At 40.5% G+C, this 23,519-nt stretch overlaps 1 protein-coding gene across 6 annotated transcripts in view; it reads right to left on the reverse strand.

Moving 5' to 3' along the window:
• Window positions 1-23,519, reverse strand: part of RHOBTB3 (Rho related BTB domain containing 3) — a 34,061-nt gene that overhangs the window by 10,344 nt on the left and 198 nt on the right. For 2 of the 6 annotated variants that reach the window (XM_083404044.1, XM_083404045.1), the window contains exons 2-9: window positions 20,912-21,094; window positions 20,470-20,695; window positions 15,414-15,606; window positions 11,584-11,735; window positions 7,901-8,012; window positions 6,502-6,867; window positions 5,118-5,230; window positions 3,935-4,055 (exon numbers count right to left, since the gene is read on the reverse strand). In XM_083404044.1, coding sequence (XP_083260170.1) covers window positions 3,935-4,055; window positions 5,118-5,230; window positions 6,502-6,867; window positions 7,901-8,012; window positions 11,584-11,735; window positions 15,414-15,606; window positions 20,470-20,695; window positions 20,912-20,913 — 1,285 coding nt within the window. In that variant the 5' untranslated portion in view covers window positions 20,914-21,094. Of the gene's footprint in view, window positions 1-3,934; window positions 4,056-5,117; window positions 5,231-6,501; window positions 6,868-7,900; window positions 8,013-11,583; window positions 11,736-15,413; window positions 15,607-20,469; window positions 20,696-20,911; window positions 22,742-23,403; window positions 23,488-23,519 lie in introns of those variants that run through there. The other 4 variants (XM_083404042.1, XM_083404047.1, XM_083404043.1 and 1 more) reach the window with 3 other exon arrangements.

Genomic DNA, 23,519 nt, shown 5'->3' on the forward strand with positions numbered 1-23,519 from the left:
TCTGTAAATATGGAATCCATGTGTATAACGCAAATGTCTGCAAGAGGCTTCCACATCATCTGCAACCCTAACTATTCAGGGTTCCATATAGTATAGAAGGCTTTGTGCACTCAGCTATTTGAGTAAAGATTCCCACCCAGCCAATGTGTGTCCTGTAGACAGAGGTGCCTGAGAGCAGGGCTACTCAGCACTGGTATCAGGGGCAGAGTTATGTTCTTGTTTGCTGCAGCCCCACTCTTTCCTCACATCAGTTTTGAATAAAATGCCTGAATAGGGCTTAATTCTTTGAAAAAAGCACTGATAGAAGCAAAGTGACATTTGCTCTGCAATAGAAAGACTTCTAAATGGCTCCAGCATTTCACATTTCTAATACATTGATCTGCAGCAGTATGAGAGAAATAATGCACTGGTGAGGCATTTACCCATAATTTTATTCATCTCTAGGCCTAACTCATGAGTATTTAAGTATTTAAAATGCACAATCAGAGGCTCATTTTTTAAAATAACAGTTCCAGGATCAAAACTGTCTTAGTGCCATGCTCTATAACTTGGAACTATTGGTTTAATGCTTGGGATCCTTCAGTATGGAAGGAATAGGACTTTTCACATCCTCAGAGGTACTCCTATTATTACTGGAATTAAAAAGTCTTAGGGACTGATCTGCGTGTCCTGACAAAAATCTGGATGCAATCTGGTAGACACAACAGCACTCTTTTGTGCAGTACATTCTTAAATTAGGTGTTTTTAGCTCTAAAGACAAAACACTTTAAAAAGTACAAATTCATTTTCATTGTGTTCTGTTTGTAATATATGGTTGCACTCTTGTTAATATGAATATATTCCTCTGTGGCATTTGTTTGAGACAAGCAATGAAACCTATTGTTCCCTCAACTTCCTACAAGAATTGTCCAAAGAGTAGCCCTTAGAACTGAGCTGTCTGTCTCACCAAGCTGTGCATTTGTATTTTGTTCTCCTTTCAAAGGACTGTTTGTTTTCTCTGAAGGCGGCATCTAGAAAAGAATTCCCTTGTACGCATGTGCCTAGTTCATAGAGATTCAGACTTGGCTGTGGCTTTTCAAAGCTGAAAGCAAAATAATTAAACAACTCTTTAATCCTGTGCAAGCAGAAGTTTGAAGTTGATCAAAAATACTTGCCACTACTTGCAGCAAAAACTGCAAGGTTTTTAGCGGAGGCAACTAGAATAATATCTATTATTTGATTAGTGATGTAAACCTCCAAAATGTATTTGGTATAGTTAAGTTTTTACCTCTTTCTTCAGTAGATTTTATTTTATTGCTATGGCTAGTGGCTGATGCAAATAAAGATTCTTCTGATTCTTGCCACTACTCCTGTCTGTGTATAGGCATAGAAGTAGTTAAGGCTTGCAATTCTGTACAAAATCCTGCTTAAATCCCACTGAAGTCAATGAGATTAGACACTGTTAATAGTACACAGGACAGCAAATAAAGGTCCATGACTGGCAAGGCAAAAATGAAGAAATGCCAGTATCATCTTGTATAGGCAGCTGTGTTGGCGTATAAGAAAATTAGGCCAATATATAGGCCAACCAAAATAGCACAAGTTAGAATTGCAAGTTTTTGAGTTTTACAGAACTGTTCATCAAGCTAGATGGTAAACAGAGCAATGTGGGGACAGGTGGGTGATTTCTTTTTTATTGTTTGGTTGATGTTGAAAACATGGAGTTTGCATCTGGTCATAGTCTTACAATGGAATGGGGGAAGAGGCACTAACAGACATTAACATGACGCGGGTGGCGCTGTGGGTTAAAGCCTCAGTGCCTAGGGCTTGCCGATCAAGAGGTCGGCGGTTCGAATCCCCGCGGCGGGGTGCGCTCCCGTTGTTCGGTCCCAGCGCCTGCCAACCTAGCAGTTCGAAAGCACCCCTGGGTGCAAGTAGATAAATAGGGACCGCTTACTAGCGGGAAGGTAAACGGCGTTTCCGTGTGCGGCTCTGGCTCGCCAGAGCAGCGATGTCACGCTGGCCACGTGACCCGGAAGTGTCTTCGGACAGCGCTGGCCCCTGGCCTCTTTGAGTGAGATGGGCGCACAACCCTAGAGTCTGTCAAGACTGGCCCGTACGGGCAGGGGTACCTTTACCTTATTTAGGTGCTATGTGGCTCTCACCTTCACTAATATAAGGCCTGCGTCCTGGCCGAGAAGTGGTGCCAGGATAGGTGCTGATTTCCTGCGAGATCTCAGCAAAGTCTTAAAAGATGTCTAGGAGTGCAAAATATCTCTTGAGATCTGAGAGAGATCTTGCAAGCTCTTTCACGGACCAATGCTACCACTGCTTCTCCACAAGCGGTGACACAGCTGGTGGTACAGCTGCAGTGCCACCAGTAGGTGGCTAAGTGGTGGTGAGTGTCCCACTGGTGGTGTGGCAGAACAGTGTGGCACTTCCTGTTTTGCCTTAAGAGGCAAAACCCCTGATCTCAGGATTCCAGAACTTACAGCTGTCAGCTCTGAGGGAAGGCAGGCAAGGACCCACAGTCCAGGTGGGGCTCGCTAGCTCAGGGAGGAGGTGTGTGATTCCTCGGCTGGAGAAGGCTCAGGTGAGGGGCAGATGCCTTGTCAAGCCCAGAAGCTATAACAGGCCTGCGTCGTGGTTTCCACCTACTAAGAAACCTGTGTGTTTTGCCCAAGGTTGGAGACAAACCTGTATAACAGACAATTCTTGAGTTTTGAGAGATCAGGAATCAGCCACATTTATGATTCTTTTTCCCAGCTGGCCCCTAACCATTCTCATACTACCTCCTTCCCCATTGTTTTGAGATTTTGATCAGATACAGTGGAACCTCGGTTGTCGAAAGCTTCTGAAGCAGAAAGTTTCAGTTTTCAAACTCTGACAACCTGGTAATGAATGCTTCCGTTTTCGAATGCGCCTCAGATGTCGAATGGCCTCCGGGGTGCGTTTCTCCATTTTTTTCAATGGGTTTTGCCAACTGGCAATTGCACCTTGGTTGTCGAATGTTTCAGAAGTCCAATGGTCTTCCAGAATGGATTACATTTGACAACCGTGGTTCAACGGTACAGGCTCCATGACTTTAAAATCAGCTTTAAAAAATGTTTCCTCCTTCCCATATCCCACTTCTCTGTTTTTACCATCTAGGCTGCTGAAAAGTTCTGGGAGACCTGGAAGCTTTGAAACTATTTTGTGATTATTTTAGACAGCCTACTAAAGGCACTGCTGTAATTGGGATTTTGCAGTATAATCAAATATCAAATGAGATTCCCCCCTCTCCTATCATACATTCGGCTTTGAAACATTTTCGCAACACTATAATAAATATTGCTGGAAACCACAGGAGGGAAGAGTGCTCTTGTGCTCGAATCCCGCTTGCAAGTCTTTCACAGGCATCTAGTTGGCAGTGGCGTAGCGTGGGGGGTGCAGGGGGGGCCGGCCGCACCGGGCGCAACATCTGGGGGGGGGGCACTCGCACTCGCAGCTCTCTGCCCCTACCTGGCTCACTCACTCTCTCTCACTGCAGTGCTGGCTGTGCGAATCCGATCAGAGCCGCCGGGTCACCACCCACTGTGGAGGGGAGGGTGCCAGGCGTGCGGTGCGGTGTGGAGAGAGAGCGAGGGACTATCTTGGGAAGGGACAGTGCAGCGGGGGGGGGGGGGGCGCAAATTACTTGCCTTGCCCCGGGTGCTGACAACCCACGCTACGTCACTGCTAGTTGGTCATTGTGGGAACAGGATGCTGGACTAGATGGGCCATTGGCCAGCAGGCTCTTCTTATGATAGGCTCTTACATATTGAATTCTCCCTCATATTATAGATCATGAAAGCATATTGATGGTGCCCCTCATTTTTATTGAAATAGTTATTCAATTTATCACCAGGAGGTATTTTATCATTGTTTGACTATTTAAAGGGAAAAGGGGGGGAAACAAATGAGATCAGCTTAATACCTTGTATTTTGAACATGACATCCGCTAATACAGTTGTGTTAAAGAAGAGCCTGAGAGAGCTGTTACATAACTGCAGGGGCCTTTTTGACAAATATGATCTGCAATTTCTTGAGTTGTTAACCTGAAAAAGGAAAAGACAGAGGAACGTGTGAGTGCCAATGCTTTTTAAGTGCCTCCCTTTGTTCCTGCTTTTGTAGCAAATATAAAACCACTGAGCCTGGTTTTTTCACTTAGTTCACAACTGATCAGCAACATCTGTTGCGTACTTTCAAAAACCCTTCCTCCATTTGCATTTCTACTACCATAAATAGGGATCTCACAATGGTTCTTACTCTAAATATGTAGCCTGCCATTGTAAGCTCCCCGCCCCCCGGGATGCATATAGCGTCCCACAGACCATAATTGTGACACAGGGTAGTAATCAATATTTCCTTGCCAGTAGCAGACCCTAGCCCCTCACCTTTTGGGATGTTCCTCTAGCTGGACACCTAACACTGGGAAGATCAAGGGGGGAGGTTGCAAAAAGAAAGGTAACATTCTCCTATGCATACATAGAATCCTGAACACGACACTTTGTTTCTGACCGGGGGGTGCAATCCATCACAAAGTTATCCTGCACTTGTTGAAATAAACAGGAGTTGTGCAAAAGACCAGCCTTGCACATTGTGTCCCAGCCTTGGGTCAGATGCGTGTGTCTCTCTTAAAGGTATCCAAAAGCTGGCAGCCTGAGACAGCTACTTCACCTAGTGAGACGGCAGCTTCTGCATCAACATTCATAAACAAAATAAAGTAATGCTCCCTTATATGAACCAAATATTTTCCCCTTTGAAACCTGACACTTGTTAGCATTTAAGCTTCCCATAGCTGCATTTTAAACTCTTTCATTGTTAGGAAGAATATTAATAAAGAAATGATTGTTGAATAAGGATTGTTTTTGAATACTCTGTCATTATCTCCCCTGAGTTATTAAATCCACATATTCAAAAAGTTTATAATCTTTCCAGTTGCTGAATTCACCATCTTCCCCTGTTTCTATAGCCTAAGTAATACTGAACTTAATGGTGAGTCATTTGGACGTAACACCCTTTACTGATAAATATTGTATCTAAGGGATCCAAACCACTCCATCTGGTCCTTTTGCAATCCAATAAGTGCAATTGAAAGATAAAATAATGTGGCTTACCTTTCCTGGAATTTTCAAGATACATTTTACTCTCTCAAGAACAAGCTCAACGTTCCCAAGATCCTTCAGCTTCTTTTTGATATGTTCTTCTAATAGTTCCCATTGGAAAGCACCTGTGGAGATGAGATAAACAATACTTCTAGGCTATGGCTCCTCTCAGACTATCAGTTTTTTAGCTCCAGAAATGCAGTTATTACCAATATGTGCTGCACACAACCCAAGCATCTTCTCAGGGGGTGGCATTTCTGCCGCAGGGACACTGCATTTTTATATCACTGAAAGAACTATATTTGGTACCTGGGAAAAGGAAAATCTCGCCTCTCCACATGCCCAAATAGCAACGTCACTGTTATTGTGCTTGATGTTAGTAATGTGGGTGTCATCGGCACTAATAAGACATCCCTAGGGTGTGAATGACAAGAAGTGACAAAACTACCTCCCCAGTTCCTGACTTTTAAATAAAGAAATAATTAGAACTGGAGAGAAGGAATCTGTTTGCCCTTGAACAACTGGCCTTGCAAAGGTTGTGAAGTTGTATCCTTCAATGCACACATACACAACAACAACATTTCAGCATCTGACTTGGAAGAAAATATACATTTAGACATGCCACCTAGATTCAGAGTTCTGCATGTGTTTTGATGCATAAACAGATTTCCTGGAGAATATGGCAGCCCCACCCAGTGCAATAAACCCAATAGGCATGTGACTGGAATTGTCCTCAAACACACTGAAAGGAACAGTCCTTTCAAGAGCAAGAACTCCATGTGTAGACAGGAGCACACAAGTTTAAGGACTCTTAGGGCAGTAAAATTGGGTACAATCCACCAAACAGTGCCACTGCACTATTTCCATTTTGTTTGTTTGTTTCCTTCTTCAAAGGCTCTTGACTGCAATAGCTTGGTGGATTGCTTTATTGCACCTCCTTAGTAGAGTAACCAAGTGCCAAAGTCTATCATCTCCAAGTTTGGTCATCAATATCACTCCATCACCACTATTCAGCAAAAGTTCTTAAAATATGTAACAATCAGAAAACAACAAAAATGACTTGAACGAGATAGTCTGGTGCCCAACCAACTTAAATTTTGAAAACAAAAGTTCTGGCAACATTTACACTTCCCACTGAAATCTCCTTCATTAAAAAAAAATCCCTACATAAAAGAACACCAGACATTTGGAAGAAAAGTTTTCAGATAGTCTACTCCCTGACGTGCTAGTAATCTGTATGCATCTACTTCAAGTCTGAAGTGGTTAAGTTCAGGTGCAGATTTATTACAACAACGAGAACTAGGCCTCTAGCGAGATTGTATGCAGCCCCATTGCAGTAGGTTAGCTCTTTCTTGCTAAAAGACAAAAAACAGCCAGAACCATTCTGACAGGATACCTGAGTAAATGAAGTGCAGAATGTCTGACAAACAAGAACAGAAGAAAGAGTCTTTAACAATGACTCTTACTGGTGAGTTGCATGATGAGTTGTGGTTTAAAACAGGAAGCACAGCTTGCCGGTTTGCTGCAAAGAGGGTCTGCGCAGTTCGAATGATGGAGGAATCCTGAATGTCTGCTGGACTCTTCACATTAAAAAGTAACATGAACACATGGCTAACAGAGCACAAAACAATCCTGTGAGCTTCTGCTACTTCCTTCAAGTCTTCAGAATAAAATACCACATCTGCACACTGGCAACAGAACAGCAGGTTATGTAAATCGGAGTCATAATGCGAGGCTTCACCTTTTAAGATTGGCATTTTTTCTAAAACAAAACCAAAAAAATAGAAATCATGAATAAACTGTTTGTAACTCCAAATTTGCACTAAGCACAATGCAAACAAAAGCATTTTTATTCCCTGGGACTGGATTAAATGAGGACATAACAGTGTTTTCCTAACTGCCCTAAATACATTTCTCTTTACTACACTTTGGCCATCAAAGGAAGCCCAATTTCTCTAACTTCTCCGGTTAATACAAACTGTAAAAACATTTACTAAAAAATTAATGTTTCTGAAATTAATAATTGGAGAATTGCTTGAACTTCAGTTGTTTTAAACGATATAGCCAAAGGACTGTGAAGATAAAAGGCTGCATACTCACAAAGGCCAAACTACGTTTTATACTGAACATCACCAGCAACTGCTTGTAATAGTGAAAAAAATGCAGAACATTCTGATGTCAGGGTAAATTGTACTAGATGCCAGAGGAGTCTGAGGAGCTACACAGCATTTTTGACAGCAGCCATGCACTTAACGTAATCAGAGTTCAAAAAACTCACCTGATTCCTCATTATGGGCCAGGGCTCTTTTGCCATCTGGCCAGTAGAGGATGGTGGGGTGGGGTGGAAAATAATACCAGTGAAGCATGAATAACAAAAGCTGTTAGGTGCCAGAGAACTTACAGCTGGCATCTATTCAGAGCCTGGCACCAGTGCTATAATTATTTGTTGTAGCTCATACTTTCCTCTAGGCCCTGAAGCCCCTCTGCTACAGCAAGCCTGCCAGGAGTTACCGTAGTCCCAAAACAGGGCATTCCAGGCATAGGGCAGCCTATGGTCTACCAGAGCCCTCCATCCCCCTGAGTGATCCTAAGATCAGACCCATCAACTACACAAGTATAGAGCTACTGTGTTAGTTTCTCTTCCATTGAAATGGGAGGGTTTGTCAAAAACACACTCAAAAGAACCATAAAAAGAAGCCCCCCACCCCTGACAGCACAGGCCAGCAGGGCTTTAAAATTGATAAAATTCTCCCTCCATCTGCTGTCACTTAGATGTGCTCTGTTGGAAATTATACCTGGCTGATCAAGTTGAGGTGGCTTAACTCCATGGCACTTATGGCTTTTTTTCCTTTTCTTCATTTTTTCAGATGATTTCTGATTCAAGCTTTGTATCATAAAATATTCCAGCTAAAATAAAATATACACATATATATTTACTTAACCTTCTTAGATTTATTTAAGAAGCCACTGCAGATCAATTATGGTTAAATGCTGACTGGACACTTTAATCAATTAGAAAGATAACAAATTTCTTATGTACCTTTTCATACAAAAGCAGGAGCACTGAACATTTAGAAGATATTAAGCAAAGCAGAAAGGATGACTCCTATGTTAGTGGAGTTAGTTTGATGTTAGTGGCAGGGAGTTTGGCTGTTTCAGAACTGACCAGAACTGACCAAGAGTCCAAATCTCCATGTGGTTTTTTACCCTTTCTCCCATTAAATTAGCCTCATCTGCCGAGTACAAGAAACAGGGCATTTCCTCCAGCAGCCTCTATGTCTATTATGGAATTCCCTGCTAGTGGAAATGAAGTAAGCCTCCTGCTCTTTGAAATTTTAAAGATTCTTTGAAAACGTTTTGTAGGAAGGCCTTTTATGTAAAGGGTGTATAGGGTGCCCAATGCAAGAGAGGACTATTCTGGCTCCCGCCCAAGACCAAACCACAGAGGCATTTACTTGCAAGTAAAGAAGTAAAATTTGATACAAAGTTAGCAACTAAGAAAGAACATAATCTAGTCCATAGATTTGCATACACTGGACAGGCTGCAGAGCTGGCCCTCTCTGTATGGAAGTAGACTCTAGAGCTCACAGGTACATGCCAGTCCCTGTGCCCATGCTTATGAGTGCCTTGCCATAGTTCTGCTAGGTGCTGTATTGTGCACTGAGCCTCCTTGGTGCAGCAATGGGGGCCTCATAAGCCTCTCTGAAGGAAGAACATGAAAATCATCCAAACTTGATGAAGTGAGATATTGTTTATTATACCAACCAATCTTTAAAAGATCAGCCTTTATCATTCCTACTTCAAAATAACACTAATAGAAATTAGTACAAGGAAGGAACACCATGCCCAAAGTGCTTATAGAATAAATTTAGTAGGCAAAGCCAAGCAAATGAGGACAGCTCTCACAGATGTTAATTTAAAAACAATAACAAATCAACATAATATGTATTCAATTAGCTCCCTCACAGCTAAATTACTACTTTGCACATTAACTATCCTGTTTTCCATGGGAGAAACTGAACGTCTATTGAAGTTCATTTTTAAAGTAGCTGATTCAACAGACAAACTAAAGTGCCTACTGACTGCAAACCAAACTGCAGAAATCTTAAAACAGGCTCACTTCCAATACACAATTAAGATTGGCAAATCCATTAATGGCACTAAATATTGTTTCCCAGAAATAATTTGGAATCTATTGCTACTGTTTTCAAGACAGTGATTCATTTGAGAATGTCATTTGCTCTATGATCTTGGGTGTAATCTGTATCCATTCAAACCATTTCTTTAAAAAAATCTGATATGGCTAGCCAATGGCTAATGTAATTAATGAACTGAAATGAACTATTTATCACTTTAGAGACCTTTTAAATTAATAGCCCAATTCTCTGAATGTCTACTCAGAAGAAAGCCTTCCGTGAGATTAATTACCAGGAAAATGTGCATATAACTGCAGCCTAAATCATTTTTAAACTAGTTGTGGCATGTGAGGGAATTGCCACTGTACCAGCCTCAAAGCTGCTGTTTGCCAAGACTGGGATGAGAAAGGACAGGTTGGTGATGCACATGTGCTTAGGCCCACTGCTACCAGAGGTGTACCTAGGCTCCTTTGTGACCTTGGCAAGGAGATGTATCAGCACCACCCCTCTGAAGAGATATATTGAGGAGATATCTCTCTGAAGCAAGGAGAGACCATGGACCCAAAATTCAAAAACTTTGCTTTTCATCACCTATTGCACTCTGCCAGTTGTTTCCTCCTTGGCCACTGGAGTTGGGTCTGCTCTGCACCACCTCCCCTCCTCCTCCATTGGTCCATCTGCCTGCTTTCCTCCCTCCCTCTGGTTCCTGCTTTCCCTTCTGCCTTCTTCCACCCTCCCTTCCTTTTTCCTCCTCCTGCAACTCTCACCCTGCCTCTTCTCTTTCTTCCATCTGAGCCCTCACACTTCTAATAGCACCACCACCCACTGGGGATGGCCCGCCAGCAAGTGACTGGGTTCTATTGCAAAGGCTCCCAGAGGAGCCTGCAGGTCTTGCCCAGACACTCAGAAAAGAGAGCACAGATGGGCTCTGACAGGGCCGTCTTAAGCATATCTGGTGCAAAAATACCTACGGTGCGCAGCCCCCCTCCATTTCCCAGAGTTGTTGACCTTTTCCCAAGCCTCTGTGGGGATCGCTCTCCTCCCACGGAGGCTTGGGAGGCAAGCTGCATGCCCGCCAGCCATATGATTGATGGGGCACAGCTGGCGGGTGTGCAGGGAAAGGGGAGGCCGCCGGCAAAGCCGCACAGCTCCCCCACTCACTGGGGCGCCCCCGAGAGGCCAGCGCCCTAGCGCAACGCGCCAGTAAGTCCAATACTAATCAGCATCAGCGTTGCCCCAGCTAGGAGTATGCAACAACAGCACTTCTTACATATTGCAACTGTACGAAATGGGTCCAGATTAAGGGCGTAATACTATACTCACATACTAGGAGCAAGTCCCACTGAACTCAAATGCACTTGTGTTTCAGAAAGCACGTTCACGATAGCGCTCAAAAACTTTTGCTGCATTTCAATTTAATTTAGTTCCACTCCTCCAAGTACTATTCATTACAGTGGTACCTCGGGTTAAGAACTTAATTCGTTCTGGAGGTCCGTTCTTAACCTGAAACTGTTCTTAACCTGAGGTACCACTTTAGCTAATGGGGCCTCCCGCTGCTGCCACGCCGCCACCGCACAATTTCTGTTCTCATCCTGAAGCAAAGTTCTTAACCTGAGGTACTATATCTGGGTTAGCTGAGTCTGTAACTTGAAGCGTCTGTAACCTGAAGCATCTGTAACCCGAGGTACCACTGTACATGTAGACTTTCTCCTTCCAAAATAGTGGACTTTGAACAATGAAGGAGGTGGCCTTAAAAATGGCTTGGAGAAGAGGCAGTGCAAGACTGTTGTCAGTGAAAATATCCCCACTTCCTAATACGATTTCCTGTGGTATCTTGAGCAAAATGTTCCAATTACACCGTTTATTTCACTTATACAATTTACCCTTGCAACAACTCTGTCCAATAGCTTTAAGCTAAAGTTTAATCTGTCATAATGAGTTGCCACATTTATATCCCATCTTTCCTTCAAGGAGCTCAAGGTGTCATACAAGATTCTCCCCCTTCCCATTTTATCCTCTTAATAACCTTGTGAAGCATATTAGGCTAAGAGGGAGTGACTGACCCAGCTTCACAGCTGGGTGGCGATTTGAACTCTCTTCTCCCTGGTCCTAATACAACACTTTAACCACTACACCATGTTGGCTCTTTGTGGGGATAGTGTACGAAACAGATATATATATATATTTGACCTATGTCATCCAGTGGACTTCAGGTCTGAGGAGCAGAGGCTGTGATCCTGAGTAGCCAATGTCCATATCCGTCCAAAAAAAATCATAGTCCAAATTTCAAAAGATATTTGAAATCTTACCATGTGATCATTCTGAGATTCTTTTCTACTTACCACTCCTCCAAAATATTTTCCTATGTAGAAATCATTGAGACTGTGCAGTTCCAAATAAGTAGCTCCAAGTTCTTTAGCAAGCTGAATCCCTTCAGAAGCTGTAACACAGCTCCCTCTGTCTGAGATGCACAAAGGACAAGTGCAGGGAACTTCTGAGAAAACAAATTATGCAAAATATTTTAATTACATTGGCTCTTCTTCAGTAGCTTCAAAATTATACTAAGGAATTAATAGCGTGTTCAACAAAAGGTAAGATTTTTAAATCTATTAACAGCATAAATAATGCAACTACAAATGCAGAGCTACTCTAACAAGAATTAAACAAGAACTTTCATGTAAATTATATCTTACTTTTCTTATTGCAAGCTATTTTTGAACATGGGCTGTATTCAACTAAATCCTACTCAGCGTAGATCCACTGAAATTAATGAACCTAGCAATGTACATTTACTTCAACAGGTCTACTCTGAGTAGGACTAGCACTGAATACTACCCCTTATCTTGTTATTCGCTGTTTGTCTGATGTATAACAGCTAAGGTTGCATCAAGGCTTTCTACAAAGATCCCTCCTGAAATGCAAATATGGCTTGCCAAAATGATTAATGTGCATGACACAGTATTCCCCCCTCCAAAATGAAATTAAGCGTCTTGTTATTTTCACTTCACTTTTCAATTTATCAAAAGTTTCAAAAATTTAAGGCAAGTTTCAATGGTAGGCCATTATAAATCATAAGGCAAATAATGAGGAAAGCTTGTAACACTTTGCAAGGACATTTGCCAGACCACAATGTCCTCTAAATTGCAGTCAGCATGATATTACACAAGAATTCTGCATTCCTTACTAAGCAGTGTCAGTAGAACCACAGACAGAGTAAACAAGGCACTGCAGACAGCATTATCTGTTATTTTCATTGTTAACTGAAGGAAAAAGGTTCCCATAGAAAACAAACTTGTGCTGTTATAAATAAAAATATTTAAGTGCATTATTATATTGTATTATCAGTGTACATGGGACTGATATTCAAAAAGACAAGATCTTCTTGCCCCCTAAATTTAATCTCTAGTATGCTCTAGGATATATCAAATTGCCTATGAACCACATCAGATAATATTTCATGAAAGAGAAGACTGCTATCTACTGACAGTTCTTACTGTAAAAGCAGTGGTGCAGTCACACTGAAATAATCTCTCTTGGGTCATTTATATACTGATTATCAACTACTCCAAATAAGTTATTGCCTTGCAAAAGCATGACAAAAATGACAAATATAAGGTTGGATGAAATGGTAGGCATAGTCAAAGCAGACCCACTGAAATTAATGGACATGACTAACTTGGGTCCAATAATTTTAATGGGTCTATTCTGAGTATAATTCAGTTTGATAGAACATAGATCTGTATATATAAATGCAGAGAGAGAGAAATTTGAGACATCAATACATTTTCACCAAGCATCATTACCTATGGATAATTTTCAAGGTTTACTTCATAGAGTTTGGCTAACATGCAACACAACCTTTTTTATACTTTTAGTGTTAACTGCCCACAAGTATTCCAGTAAAGAAATTTCAATTGGGAATCAGGTATTACATCAATGAGGATAAATTGCAGCCTTTTAAATAATAAGTATGATGAATATCAAACTGGTTCATATTATTACAATCTTACTATGGTAGAAACTATTGTTGAATATGATGGCATGTTTTCAGATAAAGTGGAATAGCCTGTTTATTAACAGTGTGACCATACCAAGAAGTTTCATTCTTGTACATGTTCTCCTTTTTTACACAAATTTAATCTGGAAAAGTTTTCCCTTTTCCTTCATGTTGCTGTTCAGTACAGTGGCATCATAGTTTTAATTAAAAAGCATTTCAAATAGTCTACCATATGGAAATGGTCTGCAAGGTATTGGGACCCATAATGCAACAAAGCTTAAGAATTCAGTGGACTGCATTACAACAACTATATTTTAAAAAAACACTTAAAAGTAGCTGCAACTTACAATAATATAATGGACAAAAACATGGCAATGTATTAAGTAATTGTATAATGAATAAACTTTTAAACAAATGCTTCCCAATAAGAAATTACAGACTACGGTACTCTGATGCTACTACTTTCCAATAATCACATTAGCTTGGAAGGTACCAGAAGTAAGGAAGAAACAAAAACTTTTTTTTCATTTTTTTACACTGTATCAGATTTCACACAAATAATGCCTTCATCAGAATTCATTAAACATCATTAAAACTAAAAGTGCATAGCTCATAAACGCCCAAACAACATTCTAGGGGGCAGGAACGCTAATATGCCTGTCACTATGCCACAATAAATACATTATGTTAAAATTTCAATTTTCCTGTCAACCTGAAATACACTCAAAGATGCTACCCACTATGCCTCTGCCTGAATAAATGCTCTAGACAAGCCTCCTTCAGTTTCCTCTGAGAGCAGGGTAATTTTGCCACAGATGTGTTTGGATCATTCAGTTGCTCATGATACAGATGCACAGCAAAATTACCCATGAGGCATACCAAAATGGAGACATAAAGTAACACTACTCTGGGCCATGCTGAGTAAACCGTTTCATGAGTAAGGGCTCAAATCTGTATCTCAGCTATTAGAAGCTTGAGAAACAATGGCACAGCTAAAGTTATGACAATGGACTCTGCTCATGCAAAAGCTAAGGGCGATGAGATTCAGAACAGATCTTCACATACATGAGAGAGAGCTGTAGAAATCAAATGTGCAAAATCATTTTTTACCATGTTTACCAATTTTTCAGAAGATGGCATTCATTGTTTCATCAGCCAGAGCATAAATTTCACCTAACAAATTTGTGCAGTGGGATAATAGGCAGGGATTTGCCCAGAGCTTCATAGCTCAAAAGGGATTAAAGCCTCAGTCCAAGTTCAAGTCGAACACATCAGGCACCCTTTAAATAACTTGTTCACGAGTGGCTCCCACTTGGGCAGCAAATAATATTTTCGGTTCTAACCAGAGAAGTATCAGGAGAGGATGCCAATTTCATGGGGCAGGCACTTTTGATCAGCCCTGCTGGATCATTTTAATGTAATTGCAACTGTGCAGGATCCACTCAAATAAGTTAAGCTCCTACACAGTCTGTGGGAACCCAGCAGACCACACACCTGACAGGTACCAATGTGGCTTCGGCACAGACAATACAGCCTGCATGACTTCAACTTCTGAATGCAAAGGTGACAGAGGTATGCCCTTTTAATGGAATCCCTTAGCTACTGGGATTGACCTACAGTATGTAAAGTCTATACTAAGGAAAGGAAATGATGTTAGGAAGTTACCTGTTACACACAGAACTGATACTGTGAAAGAGTAGGCAAATGTTTGGCAAGTAATGCTAACAATGTAAAGAATTTTCCAAGCTGATGACTGATATGCAATGTCAATAAGCATTTTAATGTTGCAATCTTACCCACACTTACTAAGGTATAAGCCCCACTGAACACTCTGGGGCTTACTTTCAAGTCAATGTGCACAGGAGTCTGCTGAAACATATCAAAAGCGGCAATTCTGAAACCAACTAAATTTGGCAAACTTGCATTTCCTGGCTTAGCCCCAGTAACAGCACAAGAGTACACAAACCTAAGTGCTTTACCAACCATGTAGAAGTGCAATTCTGGAACAAGTCTCTTGACTATAACAAATCTAACCAACAGTACAAATGTTTTGTGACCAAACATTAAGCGTATCATGATTGAACTAACAGCACAGTTTTCCCCCACCATGATTAACCCAACACTTAGTCTCATATCGATACCTCAGCTGTTTATAAGATGAGCTCCAGCACATACCGTTTTGTCTTGCACCAACAGCAGAAATTATGACAGGAATTGAACAGTGGTTTAATGCTTTTTTTATCAGTGGTGCATAAATGTCCTTTACTTCTTGAAATGAAGACTTGTCATTTACAGAGTATTTAATCACAATGATATCTGCTTCTCCAATAAGGTTCCGAGATGTGTACCAGTCACTGTCAAAAATATCCTATACAAAACAAAAAGATGGAGCTAAATTCCATTTTCTATGGATCAAGAGCAACTGGCAAAACAGTCCTCCACACAAAAGTAATACGAAAGAGTGATTTTTTATGATGAACTGAATGGTTGCTAAAGTCAAGAACAGAATTTGTAGTCACAGTTTTGTTTGTTTTTACTTTAAAGCTATTTGCATAGAGATACCCAGAATTAACAAATTCATTACTATGAAAAATTACCTCTAAACTTCATCTCATTCATTTTTGCAGTAACCCTGTCTTCGATATTTCCACTTTAGTGATAGGGAACTGAGTGCATGACACTAATTGGTGAGTTAATAGGTGCACAGCAATTTGGATCTAGACCTCCCAACTCAAAGACCAACATTCAGTATGGTTTTAGAACCTCTGGTTGTTGTGTTTACTGGTGGATTAATTATAAGGAATCTTTATGCAGCAAAATTGTTTTTAATTTCTAGTAAATTGTAGCTACAACAATCTGTTCACAGGTACGAATATAACAAAAACACATGAGGTTCGTTTTTTAAAATGCTGCCTTTTAAAGAAATTAATGGGAAGGTATAATTCAAAGTCACCTGCACTACTGAGAGCTTAATCTAGGCATAATATCCCTGGCATGGTTGTACCGTATGAATACTAATCATAATTTAAATAAATGTGTCTTCTTTTCTGAATATCAGTAACATTTGTAGCCATAAAAATGGGAGAAATCATTCAAATCCAAATGAAGTACTTACTAATTTTTTAATGTATGCCCAAACTTTCTTTTAATAAAGAACTAACCAACTATAGTGTTATAGAAGAGAACTTGGCTTATTTTTCCTCTGTGAGATACTTTACTATTATTTGAGCTTGTTCCAGCCTACACATTCCCAGCATACAATAATCTGCATTCCAGTACTTCCTTTGACTGGCACTTTCCCCCATTCTCTTATTTCAATTATTATAATAAAATTCTGAATGCCCAAGTATGGAGAATGACAATCTTTTGTTTATTCTTACAAGCAGAGGCCACCGGATATTCTACATTTGTTTCTCCAGTTGTATTCTGGAAAGTTCACTACTAGAGAATGGAAAGGCCAGTCCAATGTCCTTGCTTCTTATGCAATGTATACTTATTACTAGCTGATGAAAGGCTTTCAGAGTAATCTCCTGCTCTCCTTATTTTTCAGTTTGTAAAATTCCAGTCTGCAGAAGTGCAGAAATAGCACAACAATTTGAGATTAGCATTAGACTTCCCAACATTGTAAATAACACTAGACAAAATAGAGAAGGAGATAAATTCAGAATGTTTAGATCTGTGGGAAGTAAACGCAGGACGGGAACAGAACAGAAAACTACATTCAAAGGAGAAGGAATAGAGAAATGTGAAAATCGAAGACACAGAAAACAAGACCTGGAAGATTAATAAAACCAAAATTAATGCATTAAAACTTGATTAGTGAATGAATGTACTGAGAAGTGTTAATTCACAGGCATATCTCTGTACATTCTTCACCCCACCATTCTAAATGTTGACCAAATATTTGCCCAATTAGAGAGCAACTATGCTGAAATCCCAGACTTCTGCAGGCACATTAGGAACCTTAACATACTTCTTAGGCCATGATAGTTAGGTCCATCTAGATATCAATTCCCTCCATTTCAGAAGTTCAGAGATAGATGTGGATCCTTGTGCAGCCAAAGCAGCACCATCCATACACAAGGAAGAGGGAAACGGCAAGATTTGCAAAAGTGCAAAAGCAAAACAAAACAAAAAACCACAACTTTAGGGGGAAACCCCAAGGGAGGGAACCCCAAAAATAGTCCAGTGAGGACTGAGCATGCTCAGTGCAACAGAATGTTGACTGGGTGGAAGAGGGAGAGAAAGTGTTCCCTGGCAAAGGGCATGAGTAACTGACTGAACACTAAACAGGCACAATTAATGCTGCAATGGTCTGTTACAGGTCTCACTTGTTTGCTTTACTTGCAAAACAAGTTAACAACAATGGAAGTATTTTATATCTAAAAAGTACCTCTTACCCATAGGATTTGGAGCTATTGTTGCTACTCTTGCACAACATTAATTATCCTATGTGTGCCAATATTTCTACCGCATTGTACTAGAGCTAGACTGATCAACATGGCAATTTTGGGAGTTGCTGCCTGACTTGTAAGTATCTGGAAAGCTCAGATAAATTGCTGCAAAAAACATTATGCCTGAAGAAAGCTGACACTGCAATTGTATACCTACACACCTAAGAGTTAGTTTATTTCTAAGTAGACACATATAGGAATGTGCTGTTTAGTCAAACAATTTGAGATGTGCATAAAATACTAGTTTTCAACACTAATAATAAATAGCAGAAGTAAGCCAACTTGATGACACTATGTTCCAGACAGTAAATGCAAGGTCAGATGAATCAATAATGTTGACTGTCAGTTGTCTCTGCATGTTTCCATACACAAACATATGTATGCATATACTAATCATTGCACAGCACAGATTGAGAAAGGATAAAGGTAAAGGGACCCCTGACCATTAGGTCCAGTCGCGGACGACTCTGGGGTTGTGGCGCTGATCTCACTTTATTGGCCGAGGGAGTCGGCGTACAGCTTCCGGGTCATGTGACCAGCATGACTAAGCCGCTTCTGGCGAACCAGAGCAGCGCATGGAAACACTGTTTACCTTCCCACCGGAGTGGTACCTATTCATCTACTTGCACTTTGTGCTTTTGAACTCCTGGGTTGGCAGGAGCAGGGACCGAGCAACAGGAGCTCACCCCATCGCAGAGATTCGAACCGCCGACCTTCTGATTGGCAAGTCCTAGGCTCTGTGGTTTAACCCACAGCACCACCTGCATCCCGCAATGGTAAAGGTAATGGTAAACGGACCCCTGACTATTAGGTCCAGTCGCGGATGACTCTCAGATTGAGAAAGGGTAATGATCTTAAATCACTGTTCTGCACATATGATCAGGAAAAACTACAAACTATGAATGTTTTGTGTGAAGCTGTTCAATCTATTTCATGTTTTTAACTGTGGGTATAGGTCCAGACCATGTTATTCATTCTTGATTTAATAGTTCAGAATGAATTTTTAAACATTGTCCTGAGGATTTGTCATGAGGTAGGAGATATCTTAACACTATTTGTAATTATTCACTTTTTAAATCTGTAAATTCTCCAGAATTATCTTAAGCAATAGGATTTTTAACACAACGAAAGTTCTTCCTAGACAATATTGTTTTGGGCACGTGGTATGCATATGCCAGGGATACAGGGGACCTTTTTCATCTACTGCACCAGTTCACGGATTTGAATGTTCCCTAAAATAAAGCTTCATTACTGAGTTACTATGAAAATTCAGTTTCTCCCCTACAACAGCAACTATTGCACTGAAGTTATATGATCATGGTTTCTCTACTTAATAATGCTTACAACAATGTAGTGAAGAGTAACACAATAGTAACTCCTCACTCTACCCGTGCCACTTTGTACTTTAAATGCCCTGTCATTTAAATTATTTTTTGTTTTTCCTGGTTTCCATATACTCTCTTCAGATACTGTGCACTTCTGCTATACAACACCTATCCCAATATGTTGAAAATGGCTATGGCTCAGCAACAAGATTACCCCTCTTCCATTCCAAGGGGTTGCAAATATAATGGCACTAGAGAGGGTGGGTATCAAAATTATAAGCTGCTTTTTGGAAAAGGCCCAAAGAATGTGCTCCATATCCATCAGATAATTTCAGGGAATAGATTCTTGTTAACAATCTACTGTATGTTACATCTTTAGATACCAGTCAACTCCAAAATAACCAACCATTCAGTCACTCGAAAGATTTTCCTTGATGTACACCATCTCAAAACATTTAGGAATTTCTAAAGAACCACAGTCTTCACCCATTTCAGACATGGCCCCCATGTTTAAATTTTAAACTGCATAGGTCTGTCTTTCTTCCCCTCTCTTTCATTTTACTCACATCACATTGTTCCTATTAAATGCATACACAAACACTCCAAAAATGGTGGTGGTGCTTTCGATGCAGCCCAAGTGTGGTTGGGAAGCAATGATTTTTTATAGAATATCTGTAAATGAAGATGTTGCATACAAGGATTGAGGGTAGGGAGGAAATCTCTTTAAGTGAAAATAAATGAAATTTACTAACAGAACCATAAGTTGATCCAATAGAATTTACCCAAGGTCTTATCAAAAAGTTATAAATATGATTCCTGATAAGTGACCCTATCACTAACTCCAGAAACACTATTAAGAGCCAAATTGGTATATGGTCAACTTATTACAAAAATAAATAACATGCACTCTTTTCAAAACTTTGTAATCATGCAACTGTCAATCAAATTCAAAGCTGAAAGCCTCATAGAAAATTAGTTGCTTAAACTGCTTTAGTGTTCTATTAGTTCCAGCTAAATGTCTGCATTAATACAGTTTTTCAACCCACCAAGATGTGTTTATTCTCTGAAACACATGACTTCCATATCGGAACAGCAGGTGATGGTCCTCTTTCTTTTGATCTTTTCACATTTCTTCAAGGAATGAACTTATTCAAATGGCAGTAATTTACAGAAGATAGAATTTTCAGTTCTCTTTTTCTATGAAGCTATATTCTAAGAACCTTATACTGGTTTAGAAGTTGACCAAACTAAGGCAGCAATCCTAATTCCACTTACCTGGGAGTAAGCCCCACTGAATTCAATAGGACTTACTTCAGAAGACATGATTAGGATTGCACTGAAAAGCTACAATATTAGCATAATTACAAGGAAGTAAACCCCTTGGAACTCAATTAGACCCCTGTGTAAATACATTTAAGATGGCTCTGTTAATTTCATATTACAGTCTCTTACCCAGAGAGGACAGTCATGTACCACCAATCTGACATTTCCAAACACACAGGCTTGATATTCGGTGAATGCAGGATTTCTAACATAGTTGGCAGAGTTTAACAACAAGCTGCTGTCAGTCTCTGAAACCAGAGCACTTCTCCCAAGATAGGTCCAAATCAGACTCCGCTGCTGATCATCCTCGGAAAAGCCACCTCTTTCATTTCCAAAAGCTACAACGTGAACGGACCTACAAATAAACAATGTTTTTAATCTGCTGGTATCAAACATCTATTATGACAAAATGAAGAGAATGTGGGAAGGGGAGAAGGGGGGGGGGAGCAAATGATGTTTTTCAAGTGACGACAAGAATCATCATTATTTTCTCAAGGCACACGGGGTTTTTTGTTTTTGTTTTTGCCAGAGACAGGAAATACTCAAGGAACAAATAACACAACCCACGTACATGATCTTAAATCCAAAAGCAGGAGAGCAAGGTGACTGTGGATCCTGCAAAAGCTGCTTGCATTATAAATCCAAAGCTGCTTGGGTTTATTCTTTCTCCATTTCCTGAGGTTGTTTCATTCACCCCGTCGACGGCCGTGGGGTGCTTCCGCCACCGTCCTCCTCCTATTCAGCGATCCCTTCTCTGCAAGTGGAAAATGAGCGTTAGCTCTCTGTGACAACAGCTCGCTGCTGCCGAAGGTGAAACCGGCACGTAAACTCAGCAGCTCCCAGCTTCGAGCTCAGCCATTTGCCTCGTGACGTCAGTAAACCCTACCAACAAAGGGTATTAGCACCCGCAAAGGGAAGAGCGGCTCGACATTTCTGCAGAGCCAACATAATACGGTCAGGTCAGCAGAGGGAGAGAGAAAAACAAAGTGTGGCGTTGGGAACAGCAGCATCTCACCGAACGGAAGGAGCCTACGTGGTACATTGCTGTTGCTGCTACTAGCGGGAAAGAGATCCATAAATACATGAGCTCACTGGCAGCCAATCCACTTCCAGTCATTCCCATATGCGGGAAGGCGGGCAGCCCGAGCTGGGGCAGAGGCGTCCACACTCAAGAAAGAAATGCCCTCAATTTGAAACATTTGCTTTCAGACCTTTCACTGGCACAACAGTGTCATTGTTTTGGGGAAGAAAAAAAAGGCGTTTCAGATGCTGCATCCTGCTTTGTTATTAATAGGAAGGTTAAATTGCATCTTATATTTAATTGTAAATATACATGATTTTTTTTTAAAGGTGTGGTCTCTAAATAAAGTATATTTTGTTCAGTAAGAATTTGTTCACTATGTCTTTTACCTTTTTAAAAGAGAAATAGGTATTTTATGAGGCTCTTAATTAAAAAACCCTGCTCCTAGCAATGCCACTGCAAATCAATTTCGCTATATAAAAAAGGAATTCTTAACAGTAATAATATTAACAGAATATGCATGGCCTCCAACTTAAGTTGCAGACCCACTGAAAGCAATGGACTTTTACTTAGATGGATGCAACAATATGGGCTGTCACCAATGCCTGTTATACTCAAGAGTAGATCCATTAGAAGTAATTGACATGGCTTAGGCATTAGTTTAAATGGGTTAACTCTTAGAAGAACTTAGTTGGATACCATGGTATGTCTACCAAATATGGGGATGGGAGAATAAAAACAACAAAGAGAGCTTCAGACAAGTTTGCTCTGGATCTTGTAGCACATATTTATTACAAGGACTAAACAGAAATCTTAATTTTATTTACAGTAAAACGTTTTGGCTTCCACCTTCATGAGCTGCTCTGATAAAAATGATGTTTTTTCACAGGTGCTAGTTAAGAGACCTTTGAGGATGCTCAAAAAGCCTTCATTCCCTCAAGGGTACTGGTACCACCCACTAGGCTGAGGTCATGTGGTGTTAATGTGTCCTGCATGTACAGCCAAAAGTTCTCCCTTTTTTGCTAACACTGCTGGATCTGTTGGCATATGTCTAGAATTACTATTGCTAATTCCATCAGGTCGCATTTCTCAGAAGTGTTTGGCAAACGCTTTGTCAAAATTGCCGATCTGTGGTTTCTAAAACCACGCCTAGCTTGTAGCTTTACCTACATACAGTTGAGACACAAAACACGAGAGGAGCCTTCTTGTTTGCTTTGCTTTTAATCCTTAATAAATGCAGCAAGGCAGGAGGCATTGAAATACTACTTCTGGGTTGTTCAATGTGTTGCTTTCCAAAATAAAATATGCAATTAATTCCTATAAAAACATACGGGCTGCAGACACAGACGTTGCCAGGATTTTTGTTGGGGGAGGGCCGGCTTTGTTGGGGGGGGGGGAAGAATCTCAGTTAAGTATTTTTATTGATGGGGGGGGGGGCAGCTGCCACCCTGCCCACCACCTTTGGCTACGCCCATGAGTCTTCTCTTGTATGTATGTATTCACATGTAAAAAAATACGAGTGACCTTATTTATACTGTGGAACTATTCTCAGCATGCTTCATTAGGCCGATAGCAGAAAGAGATGGGGCGGAGGTGTTCAATACATTGGCTTGCTGCTCCTTAAAATAACAAGGTTTGCCCTCATGTTGGAAAACTGGTTTTAGGTGTGGGGAAGGAGCCCTTCCAAGTCATTTATTTTGCACCTTCTTCCATAAAATGGGTCCCACTCTGGGACAGATTTAGGTTTGATGAGGCCCAAGCTACTGAAGGTAATGGGGCCCTTTATATATCCAGCTGCCCTTTGTCAACAACAAATTGTCACTGTTTTTTGTGTTGAACATATGCTATATGGTAATTTATCGACCTAATAGGTATCTAAAGCCATTTGCACATAACAAAATATGTATTTTATCAAAGTAATTATTGAACTGAAATAAAATTAAAAAGAAGTATATTAATAGTGAAATACAACCCTATATATAGAAATGAGCAAACCAGTGGTATTTTAGGGACCAGGCTAGCAGGCGGGGCCCATTAGTTACATCATAGGCGCCTACACAACACAAAACACTGTTGCTGTATGTAGGTTTTATTTTATTTGTTTTTTATCTTCTATTTTGGAAATTTACATCCAGTTGTGTTTTTTTCTTTAAATTTT

This window comes from Podarcis tiliguerta (assembly GCF_965153285.1).
Source record: "Podarcis tiliguerta genome assembly, chromosome: 11".
Classification (NCBI taxonomy): Eukaryota; Metazoa; Chordata; class Lepidosauria; order Squamata; family Lacertidae; genus Podarcis; species Podarcis tiliguerta.